At 43.7% G+C, this 20,408-nt stretch overlaps 2 protein-coding genes across 4 annotated transcripts; one reads left to right on the forward strand and one right to left on the reverse strand.

The window, feature by feature from the left end:
* The first annotated feature begins 2,161 nt into the window (after positions 1–2,161).
* On the forward strand, positions 2,162–12,350 carry mmd2a (monocyte to macrophage differentiation-associated 2a). Its single transcript, XM_035616478.2, has 7 exons — positions 2,162–2,524; positions 7,873–7,954; positions 8,663–8,823; positions 9,214–9,288; positions 9,391–9,492; positions 9,655–9,724; positions 10,564–12,350. The coding sequence occupies exons 1-7, from the start codon at positions 2,358–2,360 to the stop codon at positions 10,762–10,764; spliced, it is 858 nt and encodes a 285-aa protein (XP_035472371.2). The 5' UTR covers positions 2,162–2,357; the 3' UTR covers positions 10,765–12,350.
* A 50-nt stretch (positions 12,351–12,400) lies between these two features.
* ap5z1 (adaptor related protein complex 5 subunit zeta 1) lies at positions 12,401–20,296 on the reverse strand. 3 transcript variants are annotated; one of them, XM_035616475.2, is made up of 18 exons: positions 19,819–20,296; positions 19,265–19,402; positions 18,484–18,664; positions 18,205–18,355; positions 17,921–18,033; positions 17,659–17,833; positions 17,445–17,498; positions 16,268–16,408; positions 16,075–16,112; positions 15,037–15,199; positions 14,718–14,896; positions 14,467–14,609; positions 14,241–14,359; positions 13,754–13,881; positions 13,542–13,639; positions 13,299–13,431; positions 12,910–13,124; positions 12,401–12,810 (listed from the first exon to the last, which is right to left on the reverse strand). In XM_035616475.2, exons 1-18 carry the CDS (start codon positions 19,857–19,859, stop codon positions 12,558–12,560), a joined length of 2,463 nt encoding a protein of 820 aa, XP_035472368.2. In that variant the 5' UTR covers positions 19,860–20,296; the 3' UTR covers positions 12,401–12,557. The 3 variants fall into 3 exon arrangements, with proteins under 3 accessions (XP_035472368.2, XP_035472367.2, XP_035472369.2); XM_035616474.2 differs by having other exon boundaries at positions 17,445–17,507; positions 19,819–20,291; XM_035616476.2 differs by lacking the exon at positions 17,445–17,498 and having other exon boundaries at positions 19,819–20,283.
* Between the last annotated feature and the right edge of the window lie 112 nt (positions 20,297–20,408).

The following is a 20,408-nucleotide window of genomic DNA, read 5'->3' on the forward strand; positions in this document are numbered from 1 at the left end:
TTTACGAGGAAGAGAGGCTGCCAGGCGGAGGTCCAACACACTGTGTGCCGGCCTTTGGTTTACACAAGCTTCCAAACAAACATGATGGACACAGAGACAGAGGTGGAGTTTGGTAAATAGATAGCAAGGCTGCAGAACACAGCTTTTAGAATCACTAGTGAGGCAAATGTTCATGTGGATGGTGATGATGATGATGAGGATGATGATGATAATAATAAGTTGCTGTGAGGAGGCGGGAAAATGTATGTTGTAACTTGCCAGAGTGACACAAGTATACTTTGAGACCCAACAGAAATATTAAAGAAATGCATTCTATGTGTTTTGTTTCTTCATGGATGTCGTATCCAATGACAAAGTGTAAAAATATGTTGTTTGAAAATAAATAAATACGTATTTGTATTCGTGAGATGGCCTGAATTTGTGATCCAATGCATGAAAAACACACACACACACACACACACACACACACACACACACACACACACACACACAGACACACACACAGGCACAGGCACACGCACACACTTACACACTTTTGTGTGTTTAGGAGTATTATTTACCTGTGCAAATGTGCTCCTGGCCACTGTCACTGTTATCTTTGAACACAGCTGCAGAAGGTAAATGTGTAACATTTTTTGTTGGAAACTCATTTGGATCTCTGTGTGTTTGCATATTGTATCTGTTCTGTTTCACACAGCTGCTGAACACAAGCCACAAAAGGGCTTCTGCTGTCCACTGTTATTGTTGGACAACATTTCATTTTTTTTGCGCGCGTGTGTGTGTGTGTGTGTGTGTGTGTGTTGTTTGCATGAGTGGATCTGCAAAATGAAATTTGCATTCCTATTAAACAGACACTGGAAATGCAAAGCGGGAGCCGGATCTTTATTAACATCAACGTACATATTCCATTAATGTGTGTGTCCTAACGTAAGTAACTTTTGCCCCAGGAGGAAATAGTGTACTTTTTACTGTACCACATTTGTCTGATAATCAGGTTAATGATTTAACCAGTGGTCCCAGACTGTTTTGGCTTGTGAATCTTTGCTGTGAAACAGCGTGGGTCTTCTTTTCTCCTCCATTCTGATTTAACTTGTGACCTCTTTGTTAAACTGCAGCACTAAACTATTGAAATATATATATGAAGTAGAGTTAAATTTAGCTTCACCTTAACAACAGTGATATACTTTGTATAATATGCTAGTGTATATATATGTATGCTATCCAATTTTCTGCATGAATCATTTTACGTTTTGATACAGGGGGCACATTTTGGTGATAATATACTTCTATACAGGCTAAGTAAGGGTTTGACCAAGTGGCAACCCACTATGACGTCACCCATTGGTTTGTGAACTTCTGTTGTGAAGCCCAGAGTTTAGCATTGTAACGAGCGCCGTATCGTTTTTTGAAACCAGAAGTCACCATATTTGCAGCAGCAGCAGGTTTGTCTGACTGAGAGAACATGATGTATTGACGGAAGTCTTGAAAGGAGAGATTCATAAACTCCTGAGGAAAATGTTTACCTAAGTCAAAAATCAAATGAGAAGTATAGGGTGATTTTCTCATAGACGTCAATAGAAACGGACTTCTTTTAGCAACCAGTGGAGTCGCCCTCTGCGGGCCATTTGAGAGAAAACAGGTGTAAGGCACTTCCGCATTGGCTCCATCTTTATGTGCAGTGTATAGTTTTGTCCTCTTGACCAAATGGCCTAAAGCTAATTACAGGCTAAAAGTCTTTTTTCTACTCCAACATAACAAAATACAATTTGTTACAGGTGACAGAACAATTCAAAACAAAAAGATCCAAAGAAAAGGAAAAGGCCTGAAACTCCAAAGTCCTGGCTATGGCCCTGTGTCGGACTGTATATACTGTAGCTGACAAATAGCTTGTGCTCATTTCCCACCTTTCTGAAATAAATGAAATGTTCCCTTTGTCTCCCTCCAGCCACCGGAATATGAAAGGTAGTTCAACTTCCTGCATGTTCCACTCTCTTACAACAGAAGCGTTCACGTCGCAGTGACCCACAGCCAGTTGGAAACGTGTGGTGGGGAGGGGCTGCTGTTTGCTGTTGTGTTATCATCAGCCCGGAGAGGGGGGAGGGGAGGGGAGGAGAGGAGGAGAGGAGGGGTTACAAGCCCAGTCCCGCGGAACATCCTGCAAACACATCCGAGACTCGTAACTAAACTCTGCACAGTTTCCCCCCGCCCCCCCCTCCTCACTGCGAGCTGCTGCGCGCATCGCCTCCGCGCCACGGGATGGCTCGTTCTCTGGTCCCAACTCTTCGGTCAGAAGTCGAGTAGTTGTTGTCGTTGGGACAGTGGACCGACGCTGCAGGTCGTTGGCCCCGGGAGGACTTATGTGTTTGTGTTTCGGACGCACGGCGGTGGGACATCCGGAATGGGGGCTCCGTAGCCAGGGGACGAAGGTCGCTGGTGTGGTGTACGGCGTGCGGGCGCACCGACGCTTCGCGCGCCCTCGACCTACTGCGCATGAGATGGACTTGAGGAAGACTAAATATGGAAGGTAATTGTAGTTTGACAGGAAAGTTGGACTGCCAGTTGCTGGCACCGTATTTTTTTTTAATTTGTGTGACAGATCCTGTGCATCCATGCGCAATGACGCGCAGAGGGATGTTATAGATTAGAGAGTGCGTGTGTGAGAGAGAGAGAGAGAGAGGGAGAGAGATTGGGGACCATTATCTTCCAGTTCTGATGAACAATTTAATTTAAAGTTTCACTGTCAGGATCTCTTAATTTCATGCACCAGGATTCTCCCTCTATCGACCCATCAATCTCTTTTCTATCCAGAACAATTGTTGAGTGGTTCCTTGGAACTGAATAATAAATTAATACAAATAATCATCATGCACTGAAAAAATGTATTGACTCAGAAAGAAATATATTCGAATATTTAGGTTAGGGCAGGAAATAATCTGTGAAATTGTAATTGGCATGTTGACCATATGTTGGAGCTGAGCGTGAAAGCTGTGAGCAAAGGAGAAGACGGGTTCAATTTAGCTAAAAATTGCTATATTATGGAATAATAGTTGAAATATTGAATAATGAGCTGAATTCAGAAGCTAAAAGCATACATAAATACTTGAAATAGTTAGCTAAAAGAAATGGATACACATATACTGTTTTTTTTTACAAAAAAGAAAACACTGGAAAGTGCAGTTGAAGATAAAGTTAATGAACAGTTAAAGTAGATACAAGTGAAGGATAAATAGATTCAATGGCTGAAAAAAAGAAGAAAAGACATGAGAATATTAGCAAAAAGTAATTGAAACATGATTTAAATTGTCCATCTTGGTGTCTTTTGTCTATGCACCATTCAAAAGAACATATTTGGAACATGATGGTGTTGATGGAGGGAGCTTCTTGAGTTCATCCGATAAGGTTGTGGTGGGGAACATCAGCTCACAGAGGTTGAGACCCACGGACAGAGACAGCGGTTAACAGTATATATCACGTTTACTTCTTCTTGAGAGCATTCATCAGTTTGTCGGTATGTTTGTGTGCGCCTGTGTGTGTGTGTGTGTGTGTGTGCGTGTGTGTGAGATGGTGATAATCGTGAGAACCAGAGAGTTCCCTGAGGAGATAAACATGATCTTGCTGGAAAATAAATAGTCCTGGAGCTACAGAGAGTACACACACACACACACACACACACACACACACACACACACACACACACACACACACACACACACACACACACATTCCTACAGTGTACTCTATCCAACTTGGATCCAAAGTTTCTGATCCTCTTAAATGCAACCGATCCTATTAATGTATGGAATGTGCTGTAAAGAGCTTTTATAACTAAGTACTTGCTTTATGAGGTGAAAACATGGCTCTCTCTCACACACACACACACACACACACACACACACACACACACACACACACACACACACACACACACACACACACACAAACAAGTGTGTGGCAGGACAGAATTCAAATAGCAGAGAGGGAGGAATGAGAGAGAATAGTGTGCTGATGATGACAACAATGTCCTCTCTGATCAGAGCCTGTGAATCCCTATCCCTTCCTTTCAGCTCATTACACACGCGCACACACACACACACACACACACACACACACACACGTGCACACACACACACATACAGACACACGTCCACACACACACACATACAGACACACGTGCACACACACACACACATACAGACACACGTGCACACACACACACACACACACACAGGGTTCAGTCATAACCGATTAGAGGACATCAGAGTGCCACATTCAGGTTCATTGATAGCCCTACAATACCACAACAGTACTCAGAAAAATACTGTTCCCTTGTTATCCACTTGGCACAGCATGTGGGGCTGCAGTGAAAAAAAAGAAAATTCTATAATTTGTCTGTCTTCAGAACGATGGAGCATGTGACACAAGCTCGATGGTGAAAACATTTACTTCATACAGAGTCATGCAGACATCCAAGGTGATAATTAATCATTGATAAAGCGATATTAAGTCCAGAAAAGATTATTACATAAAACTGAAAAAGACAAATAACATAATGTTACTTAATAAATAAGTAGAGGCAGGAAAAGGAAGTGCAGGGGAAATGTGTGTGTGTGTGTGTGTGTGTGTGTGTGTGTGTGTGTGTGTGTGTGTGTGTGCGCGTGTGTTTGTGTGTGTGTGTGTGTGTGACAGACAGAGGTGTTTTGCACTTTAAAGAGCCCTGATGTCTTGCACGCCAAACCAGACACACAGGAAAACACACCGACATTCCTGTTGTGAGGGTTGTGGTGGTGGTGAGTGCGCGCACACACACACACACACACACATACACACACACACATACACACACACACATACACACACACACACACACACACACACACACACACACACACACTTGCACTACTATCTTTGTTGGGGTCAGTCTCAAAACCTTGAGAGTGAGGAATGTTAATTTATGGAAAGTTGCTTCTAACGTAATTTTCTGTTAAGAGGCAACTTAAGGGGGGTTGCAGACTTAAGTGAAGCAGGTGAGTAAGTTTAGGATAAGGGTTAGGGTTTGGCATGCAGTCGTGATGGCTAAGGTTTGGGTAAAAGAAATGGGAATGCATTAGTATTTATGAACCCATTTTTAAATATCTATGTATAGGGTTGTATTGTCACCCGTCCATTCTTTCTTAACTGGTTGTTCTGTTTGGGTCAACTGCCCCAGCATGAATTGTGGTAGTGGCAGACAACCAGGGCAGGTTGTTAGGCCTAACATATACTGTATGACATAAATATTCAACAAACGTTGACTCCTGTTATCAACCACTGCTGCTGCTTCACTATGTCAACAGACACCTTCAAAATAGAAGTTGACTGAAACATTGTCAGCGTTCATAGAATGAAATGAATTGAAAGCGACAATGTGTCTGACTACTATAATAATACAGGTCCTGCTTTATTAGCCAATGACATGGCCCTGTGTCAAAATCTTTACGAGCCCATACGTGGTTCTGACAAGGTACATATTCATAAATAATGTTGTGTTTACGCAGGAACCCAGAGGCTCCTCTCACATCTGTATGACTTGTGAGCGACTATTACCATTTCCACCAAAGATGTAAATGTATAAGAACATTTTTTCTTTCTGTTTCTTTTGTTTCTACTTAGTTTTTTAAGTATACGCTACTTTATCTACTTTCTTTTAGTAATGCATTTAGGGTTGGAACCTCTGGACTGAACTTATAAACAGTATATAAAGTGATTGATAATTTAATAATTCGATATATAATAATATATCAGTTACAGGAAACATTTTCTGCACAGTGTTTTTGATACTTGATACTTACTAATGGTACTTGTACATTTAGCTGATGCTGATACTTTTGTACTTGTCCTGCTATCTGTTCTCTCTGAACATGGACCTCTCGGGCAAAGTGCTTTCTTGATTTGAATCCTTTATCACTGGCAATTCTTTAAGTGCGTCATTGCACAGACAGACATCCTTAGCCCTTTGGTCCCCACAGGAGGGCCCCAAGGCTCAGTGCTGGAGCCCCTTCTCTTTCCAAAATATCCTGGTCTGGCTGCTTTGCAATGGCCACACCAATCAAATTCCCTCACGCTTGCCTACAGAGTGACTGTAAATAGGTCTGTATCTATGGGCTTGAACTCAATCATATGGATTCATGCTTCGCCTCAGCCATTCCGTTCCTCCACAGAACATCATTTGGCTTTGCCATCCCTGCACGCAAGGCAATCACAGTCTAGCCTGGTCTAGTTGGTGATGGAACGAGATATAAAATTACGTCAGGGCAGAGGCATCTATCTCTACCTTCAAGAACCTCTTTAAGACTCCTCCCTTCCAAGAGTACCTCCTTCAAAAAAAAAACCTCTGACACGCTAGCATGCCTAACCAGCTCTTGCTCTGGTTGTCCTAGAATAAAGGAAACATACGAGATACATCAAACATAAACATGTGGCTGTGAGTGCATGGTTTGGTTGTGCTCCATAACATCTTCTGTCTTGAAATCTAATCTGGACATATTCGTGTCTGAGCTACATAATCAGGGACCTTTAGAAGGGGGCACTGGACGGCTGCCTTTTCCTGATTTGAGGCTTGAAATAGTCAGGTTGTCTGCCAACACTGCCCTGAATTCCTCTGCGCTTTACGGTTCATCATGACCATATCCACGACTGCGGTTTCCTGCTCACTGGTGAAAATCCTTCCTCTGCCCCCAAGTGGGAAATACATGACGTTTTATCAAATTGGTTTTGCAGAAATGTCAGACAATTTCGACCACTGTTGAGTGTTGCAGATTTGGCTGCGCTCTCACCCGAGTGTGTCACAGCAATGCAAATGGATCCACATTGACTGCTGCAGTACTAGCTGTGGGAGGAATTTCCAAAAAATGAACTCAGTAGTTGAAAAATGTGTTTTCAGCGATTGTAAATCAAATTTTTTTTTTTTAAATGTCAAGGGAGGGCTTTGTTAGTCTAGTGTTTGACTGACTTTTAGCTGGGAGTTGTGTCAAGTCGTGGTGCTGGAGCATGGAGCTTGACCTGAAGGAGCAGCCATTTTACCTTCCTCTGTTTTCTTCTTCTTCTGCTGCTGCTTTACGTTCTCCTGATTGCTCTCTTCACTGTGCAGGATTAATGGACCGTTGCAACAAACGCAGTCGGCCTAAATGTGCAATCAAATAACACAGCTGACCGACAAAGACACACCTGTGGCCCTGCGCGAGAATCTACGTTCAAATAAGAGTGTGTGTGTGTGTGTGTGTGTGTTATGTGTGTTCATTTTGACATATATAATGTGGTTTCGTAACATCTCCAGATGTGTTCTTCCTGTAAGCAGGGATTGAGAGATTTATTCCTGATTGAATAGGCTACACCACACATACACAGACACAAACACACACACACACACACACACACACATAGTTAGTCATATGTAGCTATATGATAAATTATTAATAGTTAGTGGTCAGACGTATCCTTTCTTGGGAGTACAGACAGTGACATCAGTGGTGACCATAGCAACGCTGACAGTTTCCCCAGTACCAGCGAAGCACTCAAATTCAGACAACGTGATGTGGATTAGAAACTGTAAATCTCCCAAGAATGACTATCACACACACGCACACACGCACGCACGCACGCACGCACGCACGCACGCACACACACACACACACACACACACACACACACACACACACACACACACACACACCATTGGCCTTCATGGGTTCAGCACACAGTAACTTATTAACTAATAAAGCCTTCAGAACAAAACACACACACTTTCCCTTTCTTTCTTTCTTTCTTTCTTTCTTTCTTTCCTTACATCTTTCTTTCCTTTCTTCTGTCTTTCTTTCCTTGATTCCTCTCTCTCAGGTTCATGAACTGCAGGGTGCCAGCCAGTAAGAGATACCAGCCCACCGACTATGAACATGCTGCAAACTGTGCCACACATGGGGTGAGACAGAAAACATACACACACACTTCCAGAGTAAAGGCTATTGGCAATATTGTGTTGGTTTACTCTCTCTATCCCAGAATCCTCCTGTGTTTTGTTTGTTTAGAGTGTTTGTCAGTCAAGGGAAACCTCTGAAAAGATGGACAGGATTGCGAGGAATGAGGCAAAATGGGGAGGACTTTTGGCTGCACTGTGGAGCCAGCAGGCCATAATCTGTGATTTATCCTGTCGCTTTCTCTAATCTGCTGTAATCCCTGCGCACGTCTGCCCCCGAGAGAGCAAGACAGCATGAAACAGACAAACACCAAGAAAACACAGAGAAGAGGACATGGCCATAATTACCACAAAGCCTCAAACGGGGCAGGGTTTTTCAGCTAACCTGGCTCTGTTGGAAGTATTTCTTGTCCGGGCACAGTAACTTCGAGGAGACGTTTGTTGTCACAATGAAGTTGCCGGGCAACCATGAAGCTATATAGTAAGAAATTGTCCGGCACGCCGCCCCCTGTAAAACACAACGTGTCCTTTTTACACTGTGGTTCTCGTGTGAATCGAAGAAACAAGACGTGACATGTGTTTTACTTTAAATCGTCAAACTATTACTTTGACATAGGTCACGGCTGTGTTTTACCTACAACAGGGCAAAGTCTAAAGGAAAAAATAATAATGACATGAAACTAAGGTTTTGTGTTTTTTCTGATCCTGTTCTAGTTGTGGATCCTCCCCAGTCTGGTGGGCGGGTCGGTGCTCTACTTCTTGTCCGTGGACCAGTGGCATCGTGTGGCTGCCTGGCTCTATGGGAGCGGGCTCACCGGCCTGTTCATCACCTCAACACTCTTTCACACTGCGGCATGGAAAATTAGCCACCTCCGGTGTGTGTGTGTGTGTGTGTGTGTGTGTGTGTGTGTGTGTGTGTGTGTGTGTGTAATTGATATTACACCCAGATCTGTTTACATTTGTCTTAAGGTCAAAGTTTGAGTAAGTCTCCTGGAAACTGATGGAGGTGAAAGACATGTAATGCCATCTGAAGTCATGGTGACATGACTCTGTGTGTGTTCTTTCACAACCAGATTTCTCCTGCCGTGTACTAGATAACAAAACAAACCCTGTAAGGCTCCTAGATGGCTGGATTCCCTGAATGGTGATATTGCCATACAGTGGTTACTGTATATTTTACAGGTTAGGGATGATGAACAGACAATATTTTGTTTTTGTTTAAGAAAAGAGCTCGTGTGCGTCTTTCCTCTTTTGTCTCTGTGTAGAAATGTGGAGCAGCGTTTCCACATGTGTGACAGGATCGCCATCTACTTCTTCATCGCTGCCTCCTATTCGCCCTGGTGGGTCATGTGATTGCGGCCGACAAAAAATCATACAGCAGTCAGACGAACGACAAAGCTCTTGTGGTAAATATTGATGTACGTGTGATGTGTTTCCCCTAGGCTGATGCTGAGGGAGCTGGGGCCGTGGACGTGCCATATGCGCTGGTTGATCTGGGTCATGGCCTGTGTGGGATCCATGTATGTCTTCTTTTTCCACGAGAGGTAACACAGTCTCTCCCTCTGTCCCTCTGCTCCGTGTGTCCTGCTTTTCACACAGTTAACCTGAAACCAAACTCCTGTCCCCGAGTGCTTACAGCAAACAGTGCACTGTTGTTTGAAGCAAAAACAACTACATAGAGAACTGTGCCAGTTGTCTACCTGCAGGTACAAGCTGCTGGAGTTGATGGGATATGTGGCCATGGGGGCTGTTCCTGCTCTGGTCATCCTGTCCATGGTAAGACCGTGTCACAAACGTCTTGCTCTGCTTGGACAAATCAAACACGAGCTTTCCCAGTGTGAGCATGTTGTCTGCTGCAGCAGACTTCCTGTGGGGAACTGGACAGAACTGCTAAATTAAAAAAGCAAATTAAAAAAAAGCGATTACGTTTTTTAAAAAACGTAATCGCCAACCATTTTCCAAATGTCTGACATGGCACTGACATCCACTTGAGTATGAACTCACGGACACTTGAAACGTTTCTTCGATACAACTTAATGTCCATGCTATGAATTGCACTGCCAGTTTGGGGCCATTTGGTCCAGACTGAAATATGAAAGTATTAAAAGACTTTCTGTGTAACACTTACTTGTCCTAATGGACCTGGTGACCCACAACCCTTCCTCTGGCGCCACCGTGAGGTTCACTTTCATGGTTTTGAGAGTGAAGTCTAAGACATCTAGGATGAATTCTAATACTGTGCAACCCCAATCTGTTCTATCTGTCAATCATGATATGTCCAATACTTGTTTTTATTCGTTTGATAAATAATGTTAACATTTCCAGATAATATCTCATTAAAGGAGCGATCAAAAAATGATGGAAAACAAATAGATCCTAAATATATAATTGAAAAAAGAAAAGAGGAAGCAGCTGCGCTTTGAAGTCTTTTGCAAACTTCATTGAAACAAGAGTTAAAACCTTTGTTTTGGACGATTTCCTGCAGATTAATTCACATTTGCAGATTCTACCAAGCATGTTTTGCGCCTTTAAAATAAATGTTCTTAAAAATGCTTAATCAAAAGAAAAATCGGACCACATTCTGTTCTCTACCAACTTCTCCTGCTGTGTAACAGGTGGAGCGTTCAGGTGTGCGTGAACTGGCGGCGGGAGGCGTCTTCTATGTGGTGGGGGTGGTCTTCTTCAAGAGCGACGGCCTCGTCCCGTTCGCCCACGCCATCTGGCATCTCTTTGTCGCGGCCGGAGCGGGCATTCACTATTACGCCATCTGGAGGTACCTGTACTTACCTGGGCCGCCGCTGCAGACGGCGAGGTGACCTGAGTCACCAAGTGACACCATCAACTCAAGTGTATTATAGTCAGTAGATCACAGTCATTTTGACAACAGTTAACCTGTTGCTTCGAGGGGACGCGTGTAGAAATGGTGCCGGGATGATCTGACCAGCAGCACCGACAGAGTCTCTCTCTCCGGGTGGGACCAAAACCCTTCACTGACCAATTATTGCGTAATTACACCAAACTCGTGATGACTGATAGGGTATGTTGTGCTGTACAGTGGGATAAGCGTTCTAATCCACCTAGTGTGACTTGTCACAAGAAACGCCAATCTATAGAAGGAGAAAATGCGTGGAATTCAACTGAGTTAACAGTACTGTTCTGACGTTGTACGTGATGGGGACACACAATATGTGCCGGAAGGTTTCGACGATCATTGTTCAGTTGAAGGAGTATACTGTAGTTGGGCATTCAGTGGAATATGTCTTCTCATGTTCAAATTGGTACGATTCTCCTCGAGAGAGAGTTAGCCTGGCACTCTTTAAAAAAGATGACAAAATGCAATCTGTACTGAAAATGAGATATGAAAGTGTTTTTTCTAACCATTTCTTAGCTGGCAGCGGCGACCTCCTGGAGTCTCGTCAGCCAGCCAATGGAAACTGCCCGCTGTGCTAAGCTAAAAGGCTTCTAGCTTTGTATTTACTGTATCCACACACACACATAGACCGTGCACAAGTATGGTATCAATCTTCTCATCTGACTCTTTACAAGAACGTGTATTTGCCCTTCTGTCATCCAACCAAAAGTGACGTGCCAAATTGAAGTGGAATTCAGTGTCACAGTTGCACGGAATTCATTTCACTTTCCACCATTTTTGCACATCTACAAAATATGAAAACACAGTCAGCCAACATAAAACTTCCGTCAACGCTTACCGTAACAGTTTTAGGCTGATACATTGCTCCTCAGAGCATTTGGACCTAAAAACTCTCACTGTGCAACATCTTTTTGCTGCCTCTGGTCATTATAAGGTTATCATAGGACTAGGACGAGGTCAATTGATTTGGCCTCTGAATTGGGATTCTGTTTGTGAGTTATATTTATCGTGAATCGCACAAAATTGACTCTTGTGGTTTACTGTAATGTGATCGGAGAGATGAAAAGTCGAATCTGAGATCATAGTTCTAATTTACACAGACGACTGTATTCTTGGCCAAATGTTAAATTGACAAAACTGTGCACATTAGCTAATTGTTCAGAGGACTATGATAAGCAAGTTTTTTGTGTTTTTGATGCACTCTGATTATTGAGCACTTTTCTATCAACAGCAGGGGCGATTGAAGAAGAATTTCTTGAAATCCCCTTAAAATGAATGAACACATAGGGTTTAAATATAGGTAGAATTTATATGCAAATTTTTACTATTTTTATACTTCTCCTGCACAGTTTAGGTCACACTTTCAGGTCTTCCCTTACCTCTAGTAGTTAAAGAAATTCTGTTGTTTTAACAGGTTACTTACTCAGGAAGTGAGCATTTCTTTTTTTCTCTTTTTAAAATCAGATCTATTTTGTAAAATTGTATGTCTATGAAATCACTGTATTAAATAAAGAGCCACTATATTACACAGTGAGGTTCTGGGTATTTTGTTGATGCCAAATATGCTTTGAGACATTAAGTTTCAATCAAATATCATAATTTATTTACAAAATTAATGTGCAAAAATCAAACAGCATTCATTGAGATGCCCATTCATCAAGGGCTCTGTTTTTGTTTTTTTACTCTGATGCATGTCTAGATGCCAATGCAAGGTGAAGTGTGGTGTGCATGTGTGTGTCACTGTGTGTGTGTGAGGCTGGTGAGGGTTCGCAGTTGCAACGGCATGGACAAGTTGGTATCTCGGTGCCACTGTGGTGTGGTGACATGTGGAGGCGGGGTCAGGACACTCTGAGCCACACCGGGGGTCTTCAGCAGCGACCACAACTCCTCTCCTCGCATTACTATGGCAACTAGATCCTCCTCATCTGTGCACCAGGCCACCGATCCCCCTCTGGTTACTGTTCTCAGCTTGGAGAGGAACAGAGAAACCCTACAACAACAAAAACATACAATCACACAGAATTTCAGACACCTCTTTTTTCTAAAAATGAAAAATGTAATCTTTTTGATATGTTCGCCTGTCTGTTACCTGGGGATGAGGTCATGTGACCGTGACGCCAGCTTGGCAAGAGCACTCATCAGAGTGGTGATGACTCGAGGGACAGGGCAAGCCGCTCCAGGTGGCGGGGCAGATGATGTTATTTCAAACAGCACCGCCTCCAACGCCTCGAAACAGGAAGTGATGAGCCGCACGGAGCAGCGAGAGTCAGATGAAACGGAGAGGTACTCTCCCAGCGCCCACACCTGAGAGCCAAACACGTTAAATATTATTTCTCGGTCAGGTTTTCGTCATATTCTGTTGATTTAGTGTGAGGTTTAAGACACATTTAAATACACTGGAAAAGATTCGACAAATGCTAGAGATATGAGAGTTTTGTACATGATTTTTAAAAAAGACACAAATGCAGATTTCATTACCACATGTGTGTAGATTTCGTCTTTGCTGTAGACATTGGCTGTGGTTCCAGCAAACTCCAGCAACTCATGAGACTGGTCCACCACCAGAGAGGGGCGGAGCTTGCACAGCCTGAGCAGGTGGCAGCTGAACACCCTGTAGAGAGAGAGAGCGAGAGAAAGAGGGATGGGGAAGGGGCGAGTGAGAGGACAGTGAAACAGGCCTTCAAAATGGACGTGAGTTCCACAGTGCGTGTGAAGTTGTACCTGTGTATCTCTTTGATGTATGTAGGGATGTTGAGGAGCAGGCTGCTTCTCTCCAGCATCACCAGAATCAAATGGGCCGAAAGCTTCTCGTCAGCTATCTAGAAACACATACATTATATTGTTTTATATAAAACTGAAACTAAACAGCACGCACTTTAAGGTAGAATAGACAAATTTGTAATATTTCTGCAAGGGACATTTAATTTCTTCACCATAACGACTGCGCTGAAGAAAATGTGCAACAGCACAGGGACAGTCTGGGCACACTGAACCACCCTCGGCCAATCAGCCGCCTCCGCCAGCAGCTCGTGCAGCGTGCTCAGTCTGTCAATAGTGTCACCTGTGGAGGGAGAAGGAAAAGACGCTCAGTGATTTCATTAGCTGAGGTTTCAAAATAAAAGCCAAGAGTAACCAGTTTTATCGACATCTGCCAAATGAGCAGTGAAACGGACAATCTTAACCAAGGTGGCATCAAATGTATTTAATGTGAAAATACATTTATGATATAAATCACTGTGGCAGGAGTTCTGTATAAAAAGCTAAGCTAAGCTAACCAGCTGCTGGCTACAGCCTTATTACCTGCAGATAAGTTTGTATCTACATGGACAAGAGAGACAGTCTATCCAACTTCTCAAAAAGTGCATATGCAAATTTGCTTAATCATCAAACTATTTTTTTTAACCGTGTTACTGTAATGACCTGATCCAGCTTCCGTTCGAAGCAGGTACAGGAAAAGGCCTCTGAGGGAGGCGCTTCTAAATGCATCCAGTGACAGGAGGCCGCGGCCGCCTGGCTCGGAGATGGGCGAGCATGTTGACCTGCGAAAACACGCAAACGCACACAATCACTGAGATGTTGGTAAGAGATGTGAATATGAACAGTTACTACGCCAGGGCGGTAGGTCATTTTGATGTGTACAATCCACCTGAGCTGCAAGAGCAGTGTGGCAGAGAGACAGGGCAGGTCCAGCATTGTATGGAGCAGCTCCACAGCAGTTTCAGCCGTCACCAGAGAGGGCAGCAGATCAACAAAGTCATCCACCACAGCCGGGCTGTCCCACGCTAAGAACTACAGACAGAGAGAGACCATGAGACAGAAGCTTGCATATCCCACTCTTTGTCTAACGCGTACGTGCCGAGTGTAGAAAAGTGTGGATGCATTTTCTGTGGTAGTGACCTTCAGCAGGTTGGGGAATGAGCGGGTATACTCTGGAACTCTGAGCTGCAAGCTCTCAAGGTTCAGTCGCAGGAAGCGCAGCAGCTCATGTGCGAGAAAGGGGCTGTTGAACAGCTCGGCGGGGAACCGGCCAAACACCAACTTCCACACACTCTCACAGTCCACTGCCGCCATTTCACCTACACAGGTTCCAGGACGCATTTAGCCATTTTTAAAAAAGATGATACTGCATGTGTGAGAAATGAAATGCACACATACATGTTTTGCGACTGTATTAGCAGAGAGAGACTCTTGACTACATGCTAATGCATATACATACCGTGGTTGAGGTAGAATTGTGCAATGGGCAGCAGGACTCTGGCAAATGTCAGGTCTGAGCTGAGCCGACCAAAAAGCGCCTTTACACACGGGAATGTCCGGTAGACCAGCGAGGTGTCCTCCACACACACACAGTCCAGGATACACACTGCCTCCACCAGACACTAGGAAACAGCACAGACAATCAGGGCACCGGTATAACATATAGTTTACAGCGTTGCCCTGAGTAAAGGGAAAATATTTGTACTGTGTTTTTACTCTCAACTCTAATCTGTTTCTTTAAGTTTGACTAGATATTAAACAACTTCATACATTTGTATTCAGCCCTTATATTTGTAGGTACAGTGTGAAAGAGCAATGGAACAGAATTGCCTGCCCTCCGTCTCTGTCAGATATTTTACCTTACATGAATGCTTTAAACATTGTTATATCTCTTTTGTGTTTTCTCATAAGTGTCGTAAATATTATTATTTTGTTGATTTATTTGAATTCTGTCCTTCCTGAGCGACGGATCCTTCACTTGTGTCTCTCCCTGAGGTTTCTGCATTTCCCCCCAGTTTTGTATTGTTTTTTTCTCATGCTGGTCAAGGGTTAAGAACAGAGGATGTTGCATCTTGTACAAATAGTTATGCCCTATGAAGCTAATTGTAATTTGTGAATATGGACTATAAAAATAAAACTGTATTGATTGAAAAGACAACATTCCTCCCCAATTCAGGAAGAGCTGGGGAACCATGTTCTTTATACACAAGACTCTTTTGGTAAATCTGAGGAACAAAAGAAAAAAACTTCTAAAGCTGATGGCCATTTTTTTTAATGCCAATGTACTGGAAGATGGAAAAAGATGCTAAGCTCATAATCACTGGGTATATTTAAGATATTAGATAAGGTGAGTGCATTAAATTGATTTAATGGCCAAAAAATGACAAAGTGGACGGGACAAAGAGAATCTGTAGGATAGTATCGTTGTAAGGATTGATTGTACTACACAACCCTGCTTTGAGTATAATTGTGCTGCATGCATGTAAAATGGTCTCACCGCTTTCTGCAGCTCTGTATCTGTCCTCTTGAGTGCCTCTGACACAAAGGGGAAAAAACACATCAAAATGTTGCCTACTATATAAAATATATTATATATGTATAATATAATGTACAGTCAGAAAAGAACAAGCAAACTTGATTCACAATCTGCACCAACGTCTTTTTCCCCCTCGTCTCACAGACACACTCACTGCGATCGCTCTGTTCGATGAGGCGCAGGCAGTACTGGAAGGCCTTCTCCCTCAGACGCTCCTTCGGAGGCAGCAGTCGGCTGGAGGAGGAAGTTGCAGAAACCATGGATACGACTGAGCCGTCCACCTCCGAGCGGTCATCTGCAACATGAGAGGTCACGATTCAAAACCCTTCCAAAGAGGCTATGATTTTAAATAGTCAAAGTCCACAGATTCTCCAAATGTGATCAGGGGTTAGTAGTCTGTTAGAGGGTTTTTGATTATGCAAAATGAGTGGATGCCTTGATTTACAGAAAGACACTGAACTACTGTTGCTATAGCCACCAAGAGAAACAAAGACGGTTCAGCAACAACTTTATCATGTTCTGTAAAAAGGTATTGTGCAGTAGACGACAGATGAGAAAGAGATATACTCTATAATGAAAGATTCAGTTGGATTCAGACTTGAGTCTGTTTTTGACCACTAGTAACACCGTGGAGCATTTCTTTTAAGAGTAGGTCCTCTCTTGTTTTGTCACTTGCATGTGCATGAGGATACATGTGCAAAAGCTCGTACTTTGTCCCCCAAACTGATCTACAGGTGGAGGTAATATGCCCAGATATGTAGAATTGCAATGGAAGACTTTAAGTGATAATGACCTATATTAAGATTCTAATTTATTTAAATTATATATACATTAGAGAGAGCGCAAGAAGCAACAAGAACAATATTGTGATGAGCTACTTCACGAGTGAAAAACAAATATTTATATGGATTACAGAGAGTATAATTTGATCAGAGTTGATCTGAATATCACAAACGTCCAATCAAGGCAGTAAAAAGCAAACACAGTCATAAGAAAAAGAATCTGAGTATGTTTAACATAGTAGTATCGGGAGCGGTTTACTGTGAGAGCAGCTTTTACTCATTCACCACAGTGATTCATTCATGTTTACAAAGTCATCAGAAGATTAAAAGGAAAGGCAAGGCATGTACACGCACCATTGGGGGTGTCGTTCAGAAGTCACATGACATTTCTGGTTAGAGATCATTTGTTAAAAATAAATGTAGCCGTGCGTCAAGATCATATCAGGAGTTATGAGTGGACCTGTGCCGCCCTGGAGTTAAACAGAAGACGGAGGAGTGACAGCTTCTTTGAGAACATGCAGGGAAGGTCCACAAACTCACATTTCTTACCATTAGAAAATGAGTGGGAGTGGGAGAGAGAGAAGCTGAGCTGTGGCCTGTTTGCTGGAGATGCTGAAAACACAGCACAGGTCATCTGACACGAGCGATATGAATATATCACAGCCATCGTGGCTGAGTCTTTAACTCCTTGTATGCACTTTGTGGCCGTGACAAAGTGAATGGAAGGTGAAGGGTTGTGGTTTGTATCAGCGTAGAGTCATACCAGCATCTGCGATGGTGCTGCCACTAGGAACAGAGTGGTAGGTGAGAAGCCAATGGCGCAGCATCGAAAAGGAGTAAACATTCATCCACTGGTCGTCGGTGAAGCCTTGACCCACACACAGCACAGTGAAGAAATCCCCAGACACCGTCCCATCCAGCTCCGCTGTAGGTACCGGCTGATATAAAACACACACACAACTGACCACGGTTGAAAACTCAAGAGTATTTTTAAAGACTGGTATTGAATATGAGTGAAGATTTACCTGACGTGACCTGGGTCCTGTGAAGAATCCTCCAGAGGAAGCACCACCTCCCTGTGTGATGCTCGCATAACGCAGCCAATCAACAATCTTTTTACTCAGTAGGGTCAGGTGATCTGCAGCAAGTCAGGTGAAGAGGTGAAATGGCGTGAAAACCTCCCCAGTGCACGAGCACAACTTTACAAAACAAAGGCTGTATAATCATTAGATTGCAGTTTAGGCAATTAATTGAACCTCTCTGTCCATCATGTTTGCTGGAAACTTGTTCTGACTGGTCTGCCTGTTACCTTCAGTGAGGCACTCTGGGCTGTGTGTGATGATGGTGTTGAGGATCGGCAGAGTTTGCATGAGCGAATGCGTCGGACCATCTGATTGACGGCTCTCCAGGCTGCGAAGGAGCTGAGCGCATAGAGATGACAAATCAGCCCTGGATCCGGCCTGTAGGGGTCAAATCGTGTGATGAGTTTAGAAGCGAGCTCCTCTAGATATCAATATGTCACTTATGCCACTTATAATGTGATTAATAATGTCTCAACAATAATGATGAATTAGGCTGAACAAGACACCTGCGAGAGCAGCAGGGCGGCTGTGTGGCTGTTCAACTGAAGGACGTCCTCCTGGGTGTAGTTCAGTTCCTCCCCAGAGAGGGGCAGTGTTTCCCTGAGTACGGCCGAGCTCAGCAGCTGGAGCTGCTCCACCGGTGAGGAGAGGAGAGGTAAAAGCCCCTTCTGCAGCTCCGCGGGCAAACTGTGGACCGGACAACCAAGGAGGCAGAGGTGAGGCATAGAAGCTCATGCTGGATATTTGATAGTTTGGAGCAGAAAAAGACAGGTTTATTTTTTTCTAAATCAAAGAACACTACAGGGCCAGTGAGCTTTGATTGTTTTTGTCATTATCAATCTGTTGAAAGCTTATCATAATGAAAGGCATCACAGGGAAGGCTGCCGGTCTGCCAAAAAAGTTTGGCAGACTGGCAGCATTCAGCATAAACTAGTCAGATGCTCCTTTTGCAATGGCCGTTTACTTGACAAGCGTATAGTCCTCAACACCCGCCCTGCTCTAGAAGAGCATACTGTGTCTTTGTGTCGTCTCCCGCTCCAACGACCGATCAGCTCCCAAAGTTCATCATCTGGAGATGCCCTCCTAAGTAATATCCCCAGCAAGTTTGGTGAAAATGTGGCACACACTCACACAAAATAATTCCAATATATTTTAAGCGTGAGACTGAGGGGAAGTTGCCCTATGCAGGGCTCTGTATGAACCACTGACAGTGACTCGAGCTTACAGAGGGAGGGACTGACAGGGGCTCATGCACATGACATGAGAGGGGAAGGCTGGAGATCTTACGTCCTGGTGAACTTGGTGGCAGAGAGGATGAGGTGCAGCCGCTGCAGCGAGTCCATCGCCTCATGGCCCAACTCCTTCCCTTGGAGCAGCTTCGCCAATCTCCTGTAAAACTTCTTCAGCTCAGCTTCCTGAATGTCCCTGTGACAATGACATCCGCTTATGTCTCTGAAGTTCACACTTTTTCAAAGCACCTGAACGATTGTCACGACATTAATCGAGCCCATATTTGATTGAATATTTTTGGCCGTTTGCATCTCTAAAGTAACAACATTAGCTCGCTTCTATACTGCTATAATCAATGTGATATTATATGAAAGTAAACAGGTGCAGAACAGAAATTACATTTGAATGTGCAGTACTACTTGCGATCAAGGTTTGTTAAAACTATCAATTTAAACATTTAAAACAATAGTCACATACACGCACTGTGAGGCTTTGGCGAGCTAGCTAGCTAGTTAGCATAGCAAACGCAAACGGAGGAGTAAAACAGTGTACACGAGCTGAGGGGGAGAGCCGACGGCGGCGGAACAACTTCTCCTGTAGCGGTCTCTTACCGTGCTTGTTTGATTAAACTCTCTGAGCCGTGCGAGTACATTTTGAGAGGGCGAGCCGGGCATCACTCCACCGCATCTGTCCGCAGCGGAAGGTAAACAGTCCGTTCCCTAATCAGGTCCCGAGTGGAAGTCACATGACTTCACTTTAGTTCCGCTTTCACTGCGGGGAGGGGGAGAGTCGCGGAGGAGCCCTCCCAGTCTCTGTCTGTCTGTCTGCATGGCAACTCATTCCGACCGAAATCAATACACAAGTTAACCTTGATGATTAAATGATTGTGTGTAAAGGGAGGTTTGGTCTGTAGCTGCACACTGTGGGCTAGGGTAGGATATGATAGAAAAAACATGATCAGCTTGCTTATCTATGCACCTGGTCCCATATGACTGACCATAAAACACCATAAATAGATATAAACACTATAAAACCCTTCGAGCACAAAAGGCGACTTGTATTCCTTTCAGCACGCTCAGCGGATTGGTCAAACAACTTGAAACTGTGTTTCCTGCCGGACATCTCATTGTAAGGAGTTGTGCACAGGTTGTCAACTTTAACCTTTGATTACTCAAGAGGAGGGGGAAGATGAAGCCCTCAC

Source organism: Scophthalmus maximus, chromosome 17 (assembly GCF_022379125.1).
Source record: "Scophthalmus maximus strain ysfricsl-2021 chromosome 17, ASM2237912v1, whole genome shotgun sequence".
NCBI classification, from domain to species: Eukaryota; Metazoa; Chordata; class Actinopteri; order Pleuronectiformes; family Scophthalmidae; genus Scophthalmus; species Scophthalmus maximus.